The sequence below is a fragment of the Lethenteron reissneri genome, chromosome 68 (assembly GCF_015708825.2).
Source record: "Lethenteron reissneri isolate LAM-NWPU_2019-01 chromosome 68, ASM1570882v1, whole genome shotgun sequence".
Lineage (NCBI taxonomy): Eukaryota > Metazoa > Chordata > Hyperoartia > Petromyzontiformes > Petromyzontidae > Lethenteron > Lethenteron reissneri.
In genome coordinates this window covers 6,306,457-6,330,084 of record NC_083846.1, presented here as the reverse complement: position 1 = coordinate 6,330,084, position 23,628 = coordinate 6,306,457, and the positions used below count along the sequence as shown (strand labels likewise).

The 23,628-nt window shown below is 49.7% G+C and overlaps 1 protein-coding gene across 1 annotated transcript in view; it reads left to right on the top strand.

Annotated features, from left to right (window-relative positions):
- Positions 1-17,631: 17,631 nt before the first annotated feature.
- Positions 17,632-23,628, top strand: part of LOC133360285 (calumenin-B-like) — a 14,662-nt gene continuing 8,665 nt past the window's right edge. Inside the window, exons 1-3 of the mRNA XM_061578929.1 lie at positions 17,632-17,731; positions 22,111-22,408; positions 23,534-23,628. The exon at positions 23,534-23,628 is cut by the window's right edge and continues 93 nt beyond it. Of these exons, the coding sequence (XP_061434913.1) occupies positions 22,122-22,408; positions 23,534-23,628 (382 nt within the window). The 5' untranslated portion in view covers positions 17,632-17,731; positions 22,111-22,121. The remainder of the gene's footprint in view (positions 17,732-22,110; positions 22,409-23,533) is intronic.

The window sequence follows — 23,628 nt, the reverse complement described above, 5'->3', positions numbered from 1 at the left end:
GAACGTGAAGAACCAGTGGCATCTACATCTGCAGAACGTGAAGAACCAGTGGCATCTACATCTGCAGAACGTGAAGAACCAGTGGCATCTACATCTGCAGAACGTGAAGAACCAGTGGCATCTACATCTGCAGAACGTGAAGAACCAGTGGCATCTACATCTGCAGAACGTGAAGAACCAGTGGCATCTACATCTGCAGAACGTGAAGAACCAGTGGCATCTACATCTGCAGAACGTGAAGAACCAGTGGCATCTACATCTGCAGAACGTGAAGAACCAGTGGCATCTACATCTGCAGAACGTGAAGAACCAGTGGCATCTACATCTGCAGAACGTGAAGAACCAGTGGCATCTACATCTGCAGAACGTGAAGAACCAGTGGCATCTACATCTGCAGAACGTGAAGAACCAGTGGCATCTACATCTGCAGAACGTGAAGAACCAGTGGCATCTACATCTGCAGAACGTGAAGAACCAGTGGCATCTACATCTGCAGAACGTGAAGAACCAGTGGCATCTACATCTGCAGAACGTGAAGAACCAGTGGCATCTACATCTGCAGAACGTGAAGAAACCAGTGGCATCTACATCTGCAGAACGTGAAGAACCAGTGGCATCTACATCTGCAGAACGTGAAGAACCAGTGGCATCTACATCTGCAGAACGTGAAGAACCAGTGGCATCTACATCTGCAGAACGTGAAGAACCAGTGGCATCTACATCTGCAGAACGTGAAGAACCAGTGGCATCTACATCTGCAGAACGTGAAGAACCAGTGGCATCTACATCTGCAGAACGTGAAGAACCAGTGGCATCTACTCTGCAGAACGTGAAGAACCAGTGGCATCTACATCTGCAGAACGTGAAGAACCAGTGGCATCTACATCTGCAGAACGTGAAGAACCAGTGGCATCTACATCTGCAGAACGTGAAGAACCAGTGGCATCTACATCTGCAGAACGTGAAGAACCAGTGGCATCTACATCTGCAGAACGTGAAGAACCAGTGGCATCTACATCTGCAGAACGTGAAGAACCAGTGGCATCTACATCTGCAGAACGTGAAGAACCAGTGGCATCTACATCTGCAGAACGTGAAGAACCAGTGGCATCTACATCTGCAGAACGTGAAGAACCAGTGGCATCTACATCTGCAGAACGTGAAGAACCAGTGGCATCTACATCTGCAGAACGTGAAGAACCAGTGGCATCTACAGAACGTGAAGAACCAGTGGCATCTACATCTGCAGAACGTGAAGAACCAGTGGCATCTACATCTGCAGAACGTGAAGAACCAGTGGCATCTACATCTGCAGAACGTGAAGAACCAGTGGCATCTACATCTGCAGAACGTGAAGAACCAGTGGCATCTACATCTGCAGAACGTGAAGAACCAGTGGCATCTACATCTGCAGAACGTGAAGAACCAGTGGCATCTACATCTGCAGAACGTGAAGAACCAGTGGCATCTACATCTGCAGAACGTGAAGAACCAGTGGCATCTACATCTGCAGAACGTGAAGAACCAGTGGCATCTACATCTGCAGAACGTGAAGAACCAGTGGCATCTACATCTGCAGAACGTGAAGAACCAGTGGCATCTACATCTGCAGAACGTGAAGAACCAGTGGCATCTACATCTGCAGAACGTGAAGAACCAGTGGCATCTACATCTGCAGAACGTGAAGAACCAGTGGCATCTACATCTGCAGAACGTGAAGAACCAGTGGCATCTACATCTGCAGAACGTGAAGAACCAGTGGCATCTACATCTGCAGAACGTGAAGAACCAGTGGCATCTACATCTGCAGAACGTGAAGAACCAGTGGCATCTACATCTGCAGAACGTGAAGAACCAGTGGCATCTACATCTGCAGAACGTGAAGAACCAGTGGCATCTACATCTGCAGAACGTGAAGAACCAGTGGCATCTACATCTGCAGAACGTGAAGAACCAGTGGCATCTACATCTGCAGAACGTGAAGAACCAGTGGCATCTACATCTGCAGAACGTGAAGAACCAGTGGCATCTACATCTGCAGAACGTGAAGAACCAGTGGCATCTACATCTGCAGAACGTGAAGAACCAGTGGCATCTACATCTGCAGAACGTGAAGAACCAGTGGCATCTACATCTGCAGAACGTGAAGAACAGTGGCATCTACATCTGCAGAACGTGAAGAACCAGTGGCATCTACATCTGCAGAACGTGAAGAACCAGTGGCATCTACATCTGCAGAACGTGAAGAACCAGTGGCATCTACATCTGCAGAACGTGAAGAACCAGTGGCATCTACATCTGCAGAACGTGAAGAACCAGTGGCATCTACATCTGCAGAACGTGAAGAACCAGTGGCATCTACATCTGCAGAACGTGAAGAACCAGTGGCATCTACATCTGCAGAACGTGAAGAACCAGTGGCATCTACATCTGCAGAACGTGAAGAACCAGTGGCATCTACATCTGCAGAACGTGAAGAACCAGTGGCATCTACATCTGCAGAACGTGAAGAACCAGTGGCATCTACATCTGCAGAACGTGAAGAACCAGTGGCATCTACATCTGCAGAACGTGAAGAACCAGTGGCATCTACATCTGCAGAACGTGAAGAACCAGTGGCATCTACATCTGCAGAACGTGAAGAACCAGTGGCATCTACATCTGCAGAACGTGAAGAACCAGTGGCATCTACATCTGCAGAACGTGAAGAACCAGTGGCATCTACATCTGCAGAACGTGAAGAACCAGTGGCATCTACATCTGCAGAACGTGAAGAACCAGTGGCATCTACATCTGCAGAACGTGAAGAACCAGTGGCATCTACATCTGCAGAACGTGAAGAACCAGTGGCATCTACATCTGCAGAACGTGAAGAACCAGTGGCATCTACATCTGCAGAACGTGAAGAACCAGTGGCATCTACATCTGCAGAACGTGAAGAACCAGTGGCATCTACATCTGCAGAACGTGAAGAACCAGTGGCATCTACATCTGCAGAACGTGAAGAACCAGTGGCATCTACATCTGCAGAACGTGAAGAACCAGTGGCATCTACATCTGCAGAACGTGAAGAACCAGTGGCATCTATCTGCAGAACGTGAAGAACCAGTGGCATCTACATCTGCAGAACGTGAAGAACCAGTGGCATCTACATCTGCAGAACGTGAAGAACCAGTGGCATCTACATCTGCAGAACGTGAAGAACCAGTGGCATCTACATCTGCAGAACGTGAAGAACCAGTGGCATCTACATCTGCAGAACGTGAAGAACCAGTGGCATCTACATCTGCAGAACGTGAAGAACCAGTGGCATCTACATCTGCAGAACGTGAAACCAGTGGCATCTACATCTGCAGAACGTGAAGAACCAGTGGCATCTACATCTGCAGAACGTGAAGAACCAGTGGCATCTACATCTGCAGAACGTGAAGAACCAGTGGCATCTACATCTGCAGAACGTGAAGAACCAGTGGCATCTACATCTGCAGAACGTGAAGAACCAGTGGCATCTACATCTGCAGAACGTGAAGAACCAGTGGCATCTACATCTGCAGAACGTGAAGAACCAGTGGCATCTACATCTGCAGAACGTGAAGAACCAGTGGCATCTACATCTGCAGAACGTGAAGAACCAGTGGCATCTACATCTGCAGAACGTGAAGAACCAGTGGCATCTACATCTGCAGAACGTGAAGAACCAGTGGCATCTACATCTGCAGAACGTGAAGAACCAGTGGCATCTACATCTGCAGAACGTGAAGAACCAGTGGCATCTACATCTGCAGAACGTGAAGAACCAGTGGCATCTACATCTGCAGAACGTGAAGAACCAGTGGCATCTACATCTGCAGAACGTGAAGAACCAGTGGCATCTACATCTGCAGAACGTGAGAACCAGTGGCATCTACATCTGCAGAACGTGAAGAACCAGTGGCATCTACATCTGCAGAACGTGAAGAACCAGTGGCATCTACTCTGCAGAACGTGAAGAACCAGTGGCATCTACATCTGCAGAACGTGAAGAACCAGTGGCATCTACATCTGCAGAACGTGAAGAACCAGTGGCATCTACATCTGCAGAACGTGAAGAACCAGTGGCATCTACATCTCAGAACGTGAAGAACCAGTGGCATCTACATCTGCAGAACGTGAAGAACCAGTGGCATCTACATCTGCAGAACGTGAAGAACCAGTGGCATCTACATCTGCAGAACGTGAAGAACCAGTGGCATCTACATCTGCAGAACGTGAAGAACCAGTGGCATCTACATCTGCAGAACGTGAAGAACCAGTGGCATCTACATCTGCAGAACGTGAAGAACCAGTGGCATCTACATCTGCAGAACGTGAAGAACCAGTGGCATCTACATCTGCAGAACGTGAAGAACCAGTGGCATCTACATCTGCAGAACGTGAAGAACCAGTGGCATCTACATCTGCAGAACGTGAAGAACCAGTGGCATCTACATCTGCAGAACGTGCAGTGGCATCTACATCTGCAGAACGTGAAGAACCAGTGGCATCTACATCTGCAGAACGTGAAGAACCAGTGGCATCTACATCTGCAGAACGTGAAGAACCAGTGGCATCTACATCTGCAGAACGTGAAGAACCAGTGGCATCTACATCTGCAGAACGTGAAGAACCAGTGGCATCTACATCTGCAGAACGTGAAGAACCAGTGGCATCTACATCTGCAGAACGTGAAGAACCAGTGGCATCTACATCTCAGAACGTGAAGAACCAGTGGCATCTACATCTGCAGAACGTGAAGAACCAGTGGCATCTACATCTGCAGAACGTGAAGAACCAGTGGCATCTACATCTGCAGAACGTGAAGAACCAGTGGCATCTACATCTGCAGAACGTGAAGAACCAGTGGCATCTACATCTGCAGAACGTGAAGAACCAGTGGCATCTACATCTGCAGAACGTGAAGAACCAGTGGCATCTACATCTGCAGAACGTGAAGAAAGTGGCATCTACATCTAGAACGTGAAGAACCAGTGGCATCTACATCTGCAGAACGTGAAGAACCAGTGGCATCTACATCTGCAGAACGTGAAGAACCAGTGGCATCTACATCTGCAGAACGTGAAGAACCAGTGGCACATCTGCAGAACGTGAAGAACCAGTGGCATCTACATCTGCAGAACGTGAAGAACCAGTGGCATCTACATCTGCAGAACGTGAAGAACCAGTGGCATCTACATCTGCAGAACGTGAAGAACCAGTGGCATCTACATCTGCAGAACGTGAAGAACCAGTGGCATCTACATCTGCAGAACGTGAAGAACCAGTGGCATCTACATCTGCAGAACGTGAAGAACCAGTGGCATCTACATCTGCAGAACGTGAAGAACCAGTGGCATCTACATCTGCAGAACGTGAAGAACCAGTGGCATCTACATCTGCAGAACGTGAAGAACCAGTGGCATCTACATCTGCAGAACGTGAAGAACCAGTGGCATCTACATCTGCAGAACGTGAAGAACCAGTGGCATCTACATCTGCAGAACGTGAAGAACCAGTGGCATCTACATCTGCAGAACGTGAAGAACCAGTGGCATCTACATCTGCAGAACGTGAAGAACCAGTGGCATCTACATCTGCAGAACGTGAAGAACCAGTGGCATCTACATCTGCAGAACGTGAAGAACCAGTGGCATCTACATCTGCAGAACGTGAAGACCAGTGGCATCTACATCTGCAGAACGTGAAGAACCAGTGGCATCTACATCTGCAGAACGTGAAAACCAGTGGCTACATCTGCAGAACGTGAAGAACCAGTGGCATCTACATCTGCAGAACGTGAAGACCACGTGGCATCTACATCTGCAGAACGTGAAGAACCAGTGGCATCTACATCTGCAGAACGTGAAGAACCAGTGGCATCTACATCTGCAGAACGTGAAGAACCAGTGGCATCTACATCTGCAGAACGTGAAGAACCAGTGGCATCTACATCTGCAGAACGTGAAGAACCAGTGGCATCTACATCTGCAGAACGTGAAGAACCAGTGGCATCTACATCTGCAGAACGTGAAGAACCAGTGGCATCTACATCTGCAGAACGTGAAGAACCAGTGGCATCTACATCTGCAGAACGTGAAGAACCAGTGGCATCTACATCTGCAGAACGTGAAGAACCAGTGGCATCTACATCTGCAGAACGTGAAGAACCAGTGGCATCTACATCTGCAGAACGTGAAGAACCAGTGGCATCTACATCTGCAGAACGTGAAGAACCAGTGGCATCTACATCTGCAGAACGTGAAGAACCAGTGGCATCTACATCTGCAGAACGTGAAGAACCAGTGGCATCTATCTGCAGAACGTGAAGAACCAGTGGCATCTACATCTGCAGAACGTGAAGAACCAGTGGCATCTACATCTGCAGAACGTGAAGAACCAGTGGCATCTACATCTGCAGAACGTGAAGAACCAGTGGCATCTACATCTGCAGAACGTGAAGAACCAGTGGCATCTACATCTGCAGAACGTGAAGAACCAGTGGCATCTACATCTGCAGAACGTGAAGAACCAGTGGCATCTACATCTGCAGAACGTGAAGAACCAGTGGCATCTACATCTGCAGAACGTGAAGAACCAGTGGCATCTACATCTGCAGAACGTGAAGAACCAGTGGCATCTACATCTGCAGAACGTGAAGAACCAGTGGCATCTACATCTGCAGAACGTGAAGAACCAGTGGCATCTACATCTGCAGAACGTGAAGAACCAGTGGCATCTACATCTGCAGAACGTGAAGAACCAGTGGCATCTACATCTGCAGAACGTGAAGAACCAGTGGCATCTACATCTGCAGAACGTGAAGAACCAGTGGCATCTACATCTGCAGAACGTGAAGAACCAGTGGCATCTACATCTACAGAACGTGAAGAACCAGTGGCATCTACATCTGCAGAACGTGAAGAACCAGTGGCATCTACATCTGCAGAACGTGAAGAACCAGTGGCATCTACATCTGCAGAACGTGAAGAACCAGTGGCATCTACATCTGCAGAACGTGAAGAACCAGTGGCATCTACATCTGCAGAACGTGAAGAACCAGTGGCATCTACATCTGCAGAACGTGAAGAACCAGTGGCATCTACATCTGCAGAACGTGAAGAACCAGTGGCATCTACATCTGCAGAACGTGAAGAACCAGTGGCATCTACATCTGCAGAACGTGAAGAACCAGTGGCATCTACATCTGCAGAACGTGAAGAACCAGTGGCATCTACATCTGCAGAACGTGAAGAACCAGTGGCATCTACATCTGCAGAACGTGAAGAACCAGTGGCATCTACATCTGCAGAACGTGAAGAACCAGTGGCATCTACATCTGCAGAACGTGAAGAACCAGTGGCATCTACATCTGCAGAACGTGAAGAACCAGTGGCATCTACATCTGCAGAACGTGAAGAACCAGTGGCATCTACATCTGCAGAACGTGAAGAACCAGTGGCATCTACATCTGCAGAACGTGAAGAACCAGTGGCATCTACATCTGCAGAACGTGAAGAACCAGTGGCATCTACATCTGCAGAACGTGAAGAACCAGTGGCATCTACATCTGCAGAACGTGAAGAACCAGTGGCATCTACATCTGCAGAACGTGAAGAACCAGTGGCATCTACATCTGCAGAACGTGAAGAACCAGTGGCATCTACATCTGCAGAACGTGAAGAACCAGTGGCATCTACATCTGCAGAACGTGAAGAACCAGTGGCATCTACATCTGCAGAACGTGAAGAACCAGTGGCATCTACATCTGCAGAACGTGAAGAACCAGTGGCATCTACATCTGCAGAACGTGAAGAACCAGTGGCATCTACATCTGCAGAACGTGAAGAACCAGTGGCATCTACATCTGCAGAACGTGAAGAACCAGTGGCATCTACATCTGCAGAACGTGAAGAACCAGTGGCATCTACATCTGCAGAACGTGAAGAACCAGTGGCATCTACATCTGCAGAACGTGAAGAACCAGTGGCATCTACATCTGCAGAACGTGAAGAACCAGTGGCATCTACATCTGCAGAACGTGAAGAACCAGTGGCATCTACATCTGCAGAACGTGAAGAACCAGTGGCATCTACATCTGCAGAACGTGAAGAACCAGTGGCATCTACATCTGCAGAACGTGAAGAACCAGTGGCATCTACATCTGCAGAAACGTGAAAGACCAGTGGCATCTACATCTGCAGAACGTGAAGAACCAGTGGCATCTACATCTGCAGAACGTGAAGAACCAGTGGCATCTATAATCTGAAACGTGAAACCAGTGGCATCTACCTCTGCGAACATGAAGAATCAGTTGATCTACATCTGCAGAACGGAAGAACCAGTGGCATCTACATCTGCCCAAAACGTGAAGAACCAGTGGCATCTACATCTGCAGAACATGAAGAATCAGTGGCATCTACATCTGCAGAACGTGAAGAACCAGTGGCATCTACATCTGCAAAACGTGAAAACAGTGGCATCTACATTGCAGAAACATGAAGAATCAGTGGCATCTACATCTGCAGAACGTGAAGAACCAGTGGCATCTACATCTGCAAAACAGTGAAGAACCAGTGGCATCTACATCTGCAGAACATGAAGAATCAGTGGCATCTACATCTGCTAGAACGTGAAGAACCAGTGCCATCTACATCTGCAAGAACATGACGAACAGTGGCATCTACATCTGCAGAACGTGAAGCACCAGTGGTATCTACATCTGCAGAACGTGAAGAACCCGTGGCATCTACATCTGCAGAACATGAAGCACCAGTGGAATCTACATCTGCCAGAACGTGAAGAACCAGTTGGCATCTACATCTGCAGAACGTGCAAGAACCAGTGGCATCTACATCTGCAGAACGTGAAGAACCAGTGGCATCTACATCTGCAGAACGTGAAGAACCAGTGGCATCTACATCTGCAGAACGTGAAGAACCAGTGGCATCTACATCTGCAGAACGTGAAGAACCAGTGGCATCTACATCTGCAGAACGTGAAGAACCAGTGGCATCTACATCTGCAGAACGTGAAGAACCAGTGGACATCTGCAGAACGTGAAGAACCAGTGGCATCTACATCTGCAGAACGTGAAGAACCAGTGGCATCTACATCTGCAGAACGTGAAGAACCAGTGGCATCTACATCTGCAGAACGTGAAGAACCAGTGGCATCTACATCTGCAGAACGTGAAGAACCAGTGGCATCTACATCTACATCTGCAGAACGTGAAGAACCAGTGGCATCTACATCTGCAGAACGTGAAGAACCAGTGGCATCTACATCTGCAGAACGTGAAGAACCAGTGGCATCTACATCTGCAGAACGTGAAGAACCAGTGGCATCTACATCTGCAGAACGTGAAGAACCAGTGGCCCTACATCTGCAGAACGTGAACAACCAGTGGCATCTACATCTGCAGAACATGAAGAATCAGTGGCATCTACATCTGCAGAACGTGAAGAACCAGTGGCATCTACATCTGCAGAACGTGAAGAACCAGTGGCATCTACATCTGCAGAACGTGAAGAACCAGTGGCATCTACATCTGCAGAACGTGAAGAACCAGTGGCATCTACATCTGCAGAAAGTGAAGAACCAGTGGCATCTACATCTGCAGAACGTGAAGAACCAGTGGCATCTACATCTGCAGAACGTGAAGAACCAGTGGCATCTACATCTGCAGAACGTGAAGAACCAGTGGCATCTACATCTACAGAACGTGACGAACCAGTGGCATCTACATCTGCAGAACATGAAGGACCAGTGGCATCTACATCTGCAGAACGTGAAGAACCAGTGGCATCTGCATCTGCAGGATATTGTCAAAATGTTAAAGCCATTCCCCGTGTTTAGTGTACATGCCGTTGAACGTGTTTGGAATCGACGGTAAACGCAGGTCACGAGAAATAAATAACGTGGGAGCACGAGTTGCAAAAGTAAATAAATTCCTGCCGATTGTTTCAATACTAAATGGAAGCTTGGGGCAAGGCAACAAAACAACAACAGTGCCAGACCACACCAACAACAACAGTCCCAGACCACAGCAACACCAACAGTCCCAGACCACACCAACAACAACAGTCCCAGACCACACCAACACCAACAGTCCCAGACCACAGCAACAACAACAGTCCCAGACCACACCAACAACAACAGTCCCAGACCACACCAACAACAACAGTCCCAGACCACACCAACACCAACAGTCCCAGACCACACCAACACCAACAGTCCCAGACCACACCAACAACAACAGTCCCAGACCACACCAACAACAACAGTCCCAGACCACAGCAACAACAACAGTCCCAGACCACACCAACACCAACAGTCCCAGACCACACCAACACCAACAGTCCCAGACCACACCAACAACAACAGTCCCAGACCACACCAACACCAACAGTCCCAGACCACACCAACAACAACAGTCCCAGACCACACCAACAACAACAGTCCCAGACCACAGCAACAACAACAGTCCCAGACCACACCAACAACAACAGTCCCAGACCACACCAACACCAACAGTCCCAGACCACAGCAACAACAACAGTCCCAGACCACACCAACAACAACAGTCCCAGACCACACCAACACCAACAGTCCCAGACCACACCAACACCAACAGTCCCAGACCACACCAACAACAACAGTCCCAGACCACACCAACAACAACAGTTCCAGACCACAGCAACACCAACAGTCCCAGACCACACCAACAACAACAGTCCCAGACCACACCAACAACAACAGTCCCAGACCACAGCAACAACAACAGTCCCAGACCACACCAACAACAACAGTCCCAGACCACACCAACACCAACAGTCCCAGACCACACCAACACCAACAGTCCCAGACCACACCAACAACAACAGTCCCAGACTACACCAACACCAACAGTCCCAGACCACACCAACACCAACAGTCCCAGACCACACCAACACCAACAGTCCCAGACCACACCAACACCAACAGTCCCAGACCACACCAACACCAACAGTCCCGACCACACCAACACCAACAGTCCCAGACCACACCAACACCAACAGTCCCAGACCACACCAACACCAACAGTCCCAGACCACACCAACACCAACAGTCCCAGACCACACCAACACCAACAGTCCCAGACCAAACCAACAACAACAGTCCCAGACCACACCAACACCAACAGTCCCAGACCACACCAACACCAACAGTCCCAGACCACACCAACACCAACAGTCCCAGACCACACCAACACCAACAGTCCCAGACAACAGCAACACCAACAGTCCCAGACCACACCAACACCAACAGTCCCAGACCACACCAACACCAACAGTCCCAGACCACACCAACACCAACAGTCCCAGACCACACCAACACCAACAGTCCCAGACCACAGCAACACCAACAGTCCCAGACCACACCAACACCAACAGTCCCAGACCACAGCAACACCAACAGTCCCAGACCACACCAACACCAACAGTCCCAGACCACACCAACACCAACAGTCCCAGACCACACCAACAACAACAGTCCCAGACCACAGCAACAACAACAGTCCCAGACCACACCAACAACAACAGTCCCAGACCACACCAACAACAACAGTCCCAGACCACAGCAACAACAACAGTCCCAGACCACACCAACACCAACAGTCCCAGACCACACCAACAACAACAGTCCCAGATCACACCAACACCAACAGTTCCAGACCACAGCAACAACAACAGTCCCAGACCACACCAAAACAACAACAGTCCCAGACCACACCAACAACAACAGTCCCAGACCACAGCAACAACAACAGTCCCAGACCACACCAACACCAACAGTCCCAGACCACACCAACAACAACAGTCCCAGATCACACCAACACCAACAGTCCCAGACCACACCAACAACAACAGTCCCAGACCACACCAAAACAACAGATCCCAGACCACACCCACACAACAGTCCCGAACCACACCAACAACAACAGTCCCAGACCACACCAACAACAACAGTCCCAGACCACACCAACAACAACAGTCCCAGACCACACCAACAACAACAGTCCCAGACCACACCAACAACAACAGTCCCAGACCACACCAAAACAACAGTCCCAGACCACACCAAAACAACAGTCCCAGACCACACCAAAACAACAGTCCCAGACCACACCAACAACAACAGTCCCAGACCACACCAAAACAACAGTCCCAGACCACACCAACAACAACAGTCCCAGACCACACCAAAACAACAACAGTCCCAGACCACACCAACAACAACAGTCCCAGACCACACCAACAAAAACAGTCCCAGACCACAGCAACAACACAGCTCCCCAGACCACAGCAACAACAACAGTCCCAGACCACAGCAACACAACAGTCCCAGACCACACAACAACACAGTCCCCAGACCACACCAACAAAAACAGTCCCCAGACCACACCAAACAACAACAGTCCCAGACCACCCAACAACACCAACCACCAACAGTCCCAGACACACCAACAACAACAGTCCCAGACCACACCAACAAACAACAGTACCAGACCACACAACAACAACAGTCCCAGACCACACCAACACCAACAGTCCCAGACCACACCAACACCAACAGTCCCAGACCACACCAACAACAACAGTCCAGACCACACCAAAACAACAGGTCCCAGACCACACCAAAACAACAGTCCCAGACCACACCAACAACAACAGTCCCAGACCACACCAACACCAACAGTCCCAGACCACACCAACACAAACAGTCCCAGACCACACCAACAACAACAGTCCCAGACCACACCAACACCAACAGTCCCAGACCACACCAACAACAACAGTCCCAGACCACACCAACAACAACAGTCCCAGACCACACCAACAACAACAGTCCCAGACCACACCAACAACAACAGTCCCAGACCACACCAACACCAACAGTCCCAGACCACACCAACAACAACAGTCCCAGACCACACCAAAACAACAGTCCCAGACCACACCAACAACAACAGTCCCAGACCACACCAACAACAACAGTCCCAGACCACACCAACACCAACAGTCCCAGACCACACCAACACCAACAGTCCCAGACCACACCAACAACAACAGTCCCAAAGCACACCAAAACAACAGTCCCAGACCACACCAAAACAACAGTCCCAGACCACACCAACAACAACAGTCCCAGACCACACCAACAACAACAGTCCCAGACCACACCAACAACAACAGTCCCAGACCACACCAAAACAACAGTCCCAGACCACACCAAAACAACAGTCCCAGACCACACCAACAACAACAGTCCCAGACCACACTAACACAACAACAGCCCCACCTAACAACAACAACAGCCCCACTCAACAACAACAACAATGCATACTAAGTGAGCACTGAACTCTTCACGACAAAGGCGCAGAGCTGCAACTGCCCTGGCTCGGGCCACTGCTGTGGCGGAAGGGGCCGGGTCTCCCCTCGAGCCGGGAGGGTACTTGGCCTACTCTTCCACACGCTGTGGAGCAGAACCTGCTGGCTCCACTGGTTCAGCATCATCATCATAACCGGTTTATATGAAGATAAAACTAAAAATGTGGGTCGGATGCAAAAAAAACTTTGAGCAACTTAGGAAATTTGGCTACAATTGAAGGTTAAGTAGCGAGTTGCGTTTGTATCACGACTTGTATATTACATAGCTGTCAACCCCTTATCTGTAGCACACTCACCACCACTACACTCACCACTAGTACACTCACCACTGGTACACTCACCACTGGTACACTCACCACTACACTCACCACCACTACACTCACCACTAGTACACTCACCACTACACTCACCACCACACTCACCACTACACTCACCACTACATGTCAACCCCTTATCTGTAGCACACTCACCAACACTACACTCACCACTACACTCACCACTAGTACACTCACCACTAGTACACTCACCACTAGTACACTCACCACCACTACACTCACCACTAGTACACTCACCACTAGTACACTCACCACTAGTACACTCACCACTAGTACACTCACCACCACACTCACCACTACTACACTCACCACCACTACACTCACCACTAGTACACTCACCACTAGTACACTCACCACCACTACACTCACCACTAGTACACTCACCACTAGTACACTCACCACTAGTACACTCACCACCACACTCACCACTACTACACTCACCACCACTACACTCACCACTAGTACACTCACCACTAGTACACTCACCACTAGTACACTCACCACCACTACACTCACCACTAGTACACACACCACTACACTCACCACTAGTACACTCACCACTAGTACACTCACCACCACACTCACCACCACACTCACCACCACACTCACCACTACACTCACCACCACACTCACCACTAGTACACTCACCACTACACTCACCACTACACTCACCACCACACTCACCACTACACTCACCACCACACTCACCACTAGTACACTCACCACTAGTACACTCACCACTAGTACACTCACCACCACACTCACCACTACACTCACCACCACACTCACCACTAGTACACTCACCACCACACTCACCACTAGTACACTCACCACCACACTCGCCACTACACTCACCACCACACTCACCACCACACTCACCACTAGTACACTCACCACCACACTCACCACTAGTACACTCACCACCACACTCACCACCACCACTACACTCACTAGTACACTCACCACTACTGCACTCACCACTACACTCACCACTACACTCACCACTAGTACACTCACTACACTCACCACTACACTCACCACTACACTCACCACCACCACCACACTCACCACTACACTCACCACCACACTCACCACTAGTACACTCACCACCACACTCACCACTAGTACACTCACCACCACACTCACCACTACACTCACCACCACCACTACACTCACTAGTACACTCACCACTACTGCACTCACCACTACACTCACCACTACACTCACCACTAGTACACTCACTACACTCACCACTACACTCACCACTACACTCACCACCACCACCACACTCACCACTACACTCACCACCACCACACTCACCACTACACTCACCACCACCACACTCACTAGTGCACTCACCACCACACTCACCAATACACTCACCACCACTCACCACTACTACACTCACCACTACCACACTCACTAGTACACTCACCACCACACTCACCACCACACTCACCACTACACTCACCACCACTCACCACTACACTCACCACTACTACACTCACCACCACCACACTCATAAGTACACTCACCACTACACTCACCACCACCACTACACTCACCACCACACTCACCACCACACTCACCACTACACTCACCACCACACTCACTAGTACACTCACCACTACACTCACCACCACCACACTCACCACTACACTCACCACCACCACACTCACTAGTACACTCACCACCACACTCACCACTACACTCACCACCACTACACTCACCACTACCACACTCACTAGTACACTCACCACCACACTCACCACCACACTCACCACTACACTCACCACCACTCACCACTACACTCACCACTACTACACTCACCACCACCACACTCATAAGTACACTCACCACTACACTCACCACCACCACTACACTCACCACCACACTCACCACCACACTCACCACTACACTCACCACCACACTCACTAGTACACTCACCACTACACTCACCACCACACTCACCTGTCAACCCCTGATCAGTGCCAGACCAAGTCAGACTTTGGTGGTCACCACGCGCCCGTTTTACATCTCAACGTTCATCCTACAAAGTTCCCACCATAAGGAGAGAAACACAAACACAAATAGACGAACATTTGTTTTTTAAACTCAATTTACGTGCACAAGAATACAGTTAAACCGTGTGAGGGTTCGGCACGGAATGATGATAAAGATGATTTTAAGATGATGATAAAGATAATCGCTTTCTTGGTTCTTTCGGTAAAGTCACGTAGAAGGGAAATAATAAAATAATAAAATAAAATAATAAAAATAATTCTCACGACGTTTCGGCTACAACGCAAGCAGCCGTCCTCAGGTGAAGAATGAAACACCACCAAGCTTCACCTGAGGACGGCTGCTTGCGTTGTGGCCGAAACGTCGTGAGAATTATTTTTATTATTTCCCTTCTACGTGACTTTACCGAAAGAACCAAGAAGATGAATCCCTGCAGTCACGAAAGAAGCTTTAAATCGAAATTTATGATAATCGCCGTCACCGATCTGACCAACATGGGCTCACACGTGGAGCCGGGAGACACGTTGCTTCTGCTGCTGGAAAGCAAGCATCGTGTTTTTTTGGGGTGCATCTTCCGTCTTCCGGAAGACGGTCAACTGCACTGGGCGCGCCCCACACCCCTCCCACCGGGATACGGGAGACATCTTCCAGAAGAGGAAGATGAAAGTGCTACCATATGTTTTTTTGTGTGCCTCTTCCGTCTTCCGGAAGACGGTCAACTGCACTGGGCGCGCCCCACACCCCTCCCACCGGGATACGGGTAGACATCTTCCAGAAGAGGAAGATGAAATTGCTACCATAAGTTTTTTTGGGTGCCTCTTCCGTCTTCCGGAAGACGGTCAACTGCACTGGGCGCGCCCCACACACCTCCCACCGAGATGCGGGAGACGTCTTCCAGAAGAGGAAGATGAAAGCTCTACCCCCCGTTTCTTTGGGGGGGAGAAGGCAGGAATCCGGTGTGGGTTGGCTCATCTTCCGGAAGAGGAAGATTGGTAGATATCTTCCGGAAGAAGAAGATGAAATATATTTCCCAGAATATTAAACATATCTTTCGGAAGAAAGTAAAAATAACAGAAGATAAAATACATATTCCAGATTAAAGTTATATCTTCCAGAAAATAAAATACGTATTCCAGATTAAAATTATATCTTCCGGAAGATAAAATACATCTTCCAGAAGATAAAATACATATTCCAGATTAAAATTATATCTTCCAGAAGATAAATACATCGTCCAGAAGATAAAATAAGTATTTCAGATTAAAATTATATCTTCCAGAATAAAAAAAATACCTATTCCAGAATATAAAATATGTATTCCAGATTAAAATTATATCTTCCAGAAGATTAAATAAGTTTTCTAGATTAAAATTATATCTTCCTGAAGATTTAATACATCTTCCAGAATATAAAATGCATCTTCAAGAAGATCAAATAAGTATTCCAGATTAAAATTATATCTTCCAGAAGATAAAGTTATATCTTCCAGAAAATCAAATATATCCTCCAGAAGATAACACATTTCCTCCAGAAGATAAAAAAATACATCTTCGAGAAGATCAAATAAGTATTTTAGATTAAAATTATATCTTCCGGAAGATAAATTCCTCTTCCAGAAGACATTCCAGAAGAAGTAACTGTCTGCCAGAAGGGGCAGAGGGCGTCTCGCATAACCCACGTCGACACCGCTCAGCCAATCAGCGACGCGGATAGGCCCGCCCCCCCCCACCCGCTGATAATTCTGACCAATCGCAGAGCCGATTTCATTCGGCACCTCCCCCCTCCCACGGTGTACCCTGAGCAAGGAGCGCTCCTATTGGCGGGTTGGTGCCCCGTGTGTTGAATAGGGGACCGGTGGTAACGGGATTAGCGGAGCGAGCGCGAAACAAACTAAACTTCAACTAATCCGACGACTTCTGAGGAATTACCGTGAGTTTTATTTACTACTTTGTTTGTTGTTGTTGTACAAACTGGGAACGCAGACGCGAGCGTTGTTACGGCTTTAAAGCAACACGGTAGCAACGATCTAATTGTATTTATTTGCTATATTAATATTTTTTTCGATTTAAAGCTTCTTTCGTGACTGCAGGGATTCGTCTTCTTGGTTCTTTCGGTAAAGTCACGTAGAAGGGAAGTAATAAAATAATAAAAAATAAAACATAATAAAATCAAATAATTCTCACGACGTTTCGGCCGCAGAGACGGCTGCTTGCGTTGTAGCCGAAACGTCGTGAGAATTATTTTATTTTATTATGTTTTATTTTTTATTATTTTATTACTTCCCTTCTACGTGACTTTACCGAAAGAACCAAGAAGATAATATTTTTTTTAATCACAGAACGCCTTAACGCAAGGGGGGGGGATCGTCACCCGAAACGTCGCCTGTCGCGTGCGCGGCCGAATGGTTGAGACAATTGGGAGTTGCAGATGCTTGGAAAGATACGCTAGAGAGACCCATAGACTCACACAGAGACCCATAGACTCACACAGAAACCCACAGACTCACACAGAGACACATAGACTCACACAGAGACACGTAGACTCACACAGAGACCCATAGACTCACACAGAGACCCATAGACTCACACAGAAACCCATAGACTCACACAGAGACCCATAGACTCACACAGAGACCCACAGACTCACACAGAGACCCATAGACTCGCACAGAAACCCATAGACTCACACAGAGACCCATAGACTCACACAGAGACCAATAGACTCACACAGAGACCCATAGACTCACACAGAACCCATAGACTCAACAGAGACCCATAGACTCACACAGAGACCCAGACTCACACAGAGACCCATAGACTCACACAGAGACCCATAGACTCACACAGAGACCCATAGACTCACACAGAGACCCATAGACTCACACAGAGACCCACAGACTCACACAGAGACCCATAGACTCACACAGAGACCCATAGACTCACACAGAACCCATAGACTCACACAGAGACCCATAGACTCACACAAAGACCCAGACTCACACAGAGACCCACAGACTCACACAGACCCATAGACTCACACAGAGACCCATAGACTCATAGAGACCCACAGACTCACACAGAGACCCATAGACTCACACAGAGACCCATAGACTCACACAGAGACCCATAGACTCACACAGAGACCCATAGACTCACACAGAGACCCATAGACTCACACAGAGACCCATAGACTCACACAGAGACCATAGACTCACACAGAGACCCATAGACTCACACAGAGACCCAGACTCACACAGAGACATAGACTCACACAGAGACCCATAGACTCACACAGAGACCATAGACTCACACAGAGACCCATAGACTCACACAGAGACCCATAGACTCACACAGAGACCCATAGACTCACACAGAGACCCATAGACTCACAGAGACCCATAGACTCACACAGAGACCCATAGACTCACACAGAGACCCATAGACTCACACAGAGACCCATAGACTCACACAGAGACCCATAGACTCACACAGAGACCCATAGACTCACACAGAGACCCATAGACTCACACAGAGACCCATAGACTCACACAGAGACCCATAGACTCACACAGAGACCCATAGACTCCACAGACATAGACTCACACAGAGACCATAGACTCACACAGAGACCCAGACTCACACAGAGACCCACAGACTCACACAGAGACCCATAGACTCACACAGAGACCCATAGACTCACACAGAGACCCATAGACTCACACAGAGACCCATAGACTCACACAGAGACCCATAGACTCACACAGAGACCCATAGACTCACACAGAGACCCATAGACTCACACAGAGACATAGACTCACACAGAGACCCATAGACTCACGTAGAGACCCACAGACTCACACAGAGACATAGACTCACACAGAGACCCATACTCACACAGAGACCCATAGACTCACACAGAGACCTAGACTCACACAGAGACCCATAGACTCACACAGAGACCCATAGACTCACACAGAACCATAGACTCACACAGAGAACCCATAGACTCACACAGAGACCCTAGACTCACACAGAGACTCACACAGAGACCCATAGACTCACACAGAGACCCATAGACTCACACAGAGACCCATAGACTCCACAGAGACCCATAGACTCACACAGAGACCCATAGACTCACACAGAGACCTACACTCACACAGAGACCCATACTCACACAGACCCATAGACTCACACAGAGACCCATAGACTCACACAGAGACCCATAGACTCACACAGAGACCTAGACTCACACAGAGACCCATAGACTCACACAGAGACCCATAGACTCACACAGAGACCCATAGACTCACACAGAGACCCATAGACTCACACAGAGACCTAACTCACACAGAGACCTAGACTCACACAGAGACCCATAGACTCACACAGAGACCCATAGACTCACACAGAGACCTAGACTCACACAGAGACCCATAGACTCACACAGAGACCCATAGACTCACACAGAGACCATAGACTCACACAGAGACCCATAGACTCACACAGAGACCCATAGACTCACACAGACCCATAGACTCACACAGAGACCCATAGACTCACACAGAGACCCATAGACTCACACAGAGACCCATAGACTCACACAGAGACCCATAGACTCACACAGAGACCCATAGACTCACACAGAGACCATAGACTCACACAGAGACCCATAGACTCACACAGACCCATAGACTCACACAGAGACCATAGACTCACACAGAGACCCATACTCACACAGAGACCCATAGACTCACACAGAGACCCACAGACTCACACAGAGACCCACAGACTCACACAGAGACCCATAGACTCACACAGAGACCCGTAGACTCACACAGAGACCCATAGTCTCACACAGAGACCCATAGACTCACACAGAGACCCATAGACTCACACAGAGACACATAGACTCACACAGAGACGCATAGACTCACACAGAGACCCATAGACTCACACAGAGACACATAGACTCACACAGAGACCCATAGACTCACACAGAGAGCCTTAGACTCACACAGAGAGCCTTAGACTCACACAGAGACCCATAGACTCACACAGAGACACATAGACTCACACAGAGGCCTATAGACCCATAGACTCACACAGAGACCCACACAGAGACCCATAGACTCACACAGAGACCCATAGACTCACACAGAGGCCCATAGACTCGCACAGAGACCCATAGACTCACACATAGACCCATAGACTCACACAGAGAGCCTTACACTCACACAGAGAGCCTTAGACTCACACATAGACCCATAGACTCACACAGAGACCCATAGACTCACACAGAGAGCCTTAGACTCACACAGAGAGCCTTAGACTCACACAGAGACCCATAGACTCACACAGAGGCCCATAGACTCGCACAGAGACCCATAGACTCACACAGAGACCCATAGACTCACACAGAGAGCCTTATACTCACACAGAGAGCCTTAGACTCACACAGAGACCCATAGACTCACACAGAGACCCATAGACTCACACAGAGAGCCTTAGACTCACACAGAGAGCCTTAGACTCACACAGAGACTCATAGACTCACACAGAGACACATAGACTTACACAGAGGCCCATCGACCCATAGACCCACACAGAGACCCATAGACTCACACACAGAGACCCATAGACTCACACAGAGACCCATAGATTCAACATACGACACCGTCTCCCCATGTATAAAACATCCCACAGTGTACTGCTGTGTTCACAGGACGCAAACACAAAAAGAAGCGCCCTCAGCAACCCCCATTGCTGGATCCCCTCCTTCAGTCACGTGGCACGGCACCCTCTGTCGCCCCACGTGTCAAAAAGGACACGACTTTCCCCCCCCTCCCCCCATCAAATGAGCGTGAAGAAATTCCAGCCAAATTTTGGCAGAAACCAGCCCCTTGAAGTCTCCCTCCTTCCCCTCCTCTCCCTCCCTCTCTCTACCTCCCTCCCCTCTCTCCCTCCCCTCCCTCCCCTCCCTCCCCTCTCCCTCCCCTCCCTCCTCTCCCTCCCCTCCTCTTCCTCCCTCCCCTCCTCTCCCCTCTCTCCCTCCTCTCCCTCCCCTCTTTTATTTTTTATTTTTTTTTTACGATCAGTGGAAACAAGAAGATGCTCGGTGTATTCGGCACTTTGCTTCGTTCATCATTTCGTAATTTTTTTTTAATTAAATTTGAATTTTTAAACTCTGCTTTATGTAAAGCCCCACCTCTCGCTCGCTCTCTCGCTCGCTCCCTCCTCTCCTCTCCTCTCCCTCTCCCCTGCTTCCACTCCCTACCACTCACTCGTTGTCCTCATCTCTTCCATCAGGCACAGCGGCGATGACGACGGCGATGACTGCGACGACGACGCCGCCGCCGTTCCAGCGACAGAGGCTCCCGCTGCCGCTGCGGTGGCTCCCGGCGCTGCTGCTCGCGCTGCTCCTGGCCACGGCGAACCTCGCGGCGGCCAAACCCACGGCGGACGAGAAGCAGCGGCACGCCGGGACGCGCGGCGGCGGCGACGACACGCTGCGGGCCGTGGGCTCCGACCCCGAGGCCGTGCTGGGGTCGTACGCGGCGCGCGAGCTGCACAGCCTGAGCCCGCAAGAGACCAAGGAGCGGCTCGGGTGAGAGCGGATGGACAGGCTGCGCCGGTGGCTGGGAGATGTCGACTACCTCGCCTGGTGTGCGGGAGGTCGTGGGGTCGATCCCGACCCTGACGCCTGCTGCTGCTGTATATTTTGAGTCTGCGTGTCTCTCTCTCTCATCATCACGGTGGTTAGGAGATGTTAACTACCTCACCTGGTACGCGGGAGGTCGTGGGGTCGATCCTCACCCTGATGCCTGCTGCTGCTGTATATTTGGAGTTTGCGTGTCTCTCTCTCATCATCATCACGGTGGCTAGGAGATGTTGACTACCTCGCCTGGTGTGCAGGAGGTCGTGGGTTCCATCCCTGACTTTGATGGCGCCTGCTGCTGTATATTTGGAGTTTGCGTGTCTCTCTCATTATCATCACGGTGGCTAGGGAGATGTTGACTACCTCGCCTGGTATGCAGGAGGTAGTGGATTTTTCTCCGTTTGCTGCACCACCCTCGGCTGTGGCACTCGCAGCGCCTCGAGGAGACTATTTACATAGTTTGTGTTCATTTGGCCTGGAGGTACAACTTGAGCATAAAATCGAGACACAGTAAATCAAACCACGCTGGCAGGCGGGGAGGTAGTTAACATCTCCTAGCCACCGTGGCGCCCACTACTTACATTCGTGGTGGAACGATCGCTCAACGCAAGTGCTGCGCCCGTGCATAATGTCTGCCTCTGTCTCTCCGTCTCTGTCCGTCTGTCCGTGTCTTCTCTCTGCGTTCCCCGTCCGTCTCTCTGTCTGTCTCCGTCTGTCTCTGTCTGTCGCTGCTCCGTCCGTGCGTGCCGTCCCCGTCTCTCCCTCTGTCTGTCTCTGTCTCTGTCTCTCTCTGTCTCTCTCTCTGTCTCTCTCTGTCTCTGTCCGTCTCTGTCCGTCTTTGTCCGTGTCCGTCTCTCTCTTTCTGTCTCCGTCTGTCGCTGCTCCGTCCGTGCGTGCCGTCCCCGTCTCTCCCTCTGTCTCTGTCTCTCTCTGTCTCTCTCTGTCTGTCTCTCTGTCTCCGTCTCTCTCTGTCTGTCTTTCTTTCTCTCTCTGTCTCTGTCTGTCTCTGTCTGTCTCTCTCCCGCTGTCGCTGTCTGTCGCTGCTCTGTGCGTGCCGCCCCCGTCTGCGCGCAGCAAAATCGTGGACCGCATGGACGCCGACGGCGACGGGCTGGTGAGCGAGGAGGAGCTGGCGGCGTGGATCCGCCTGACGCAGCGGCGCTGGCTGC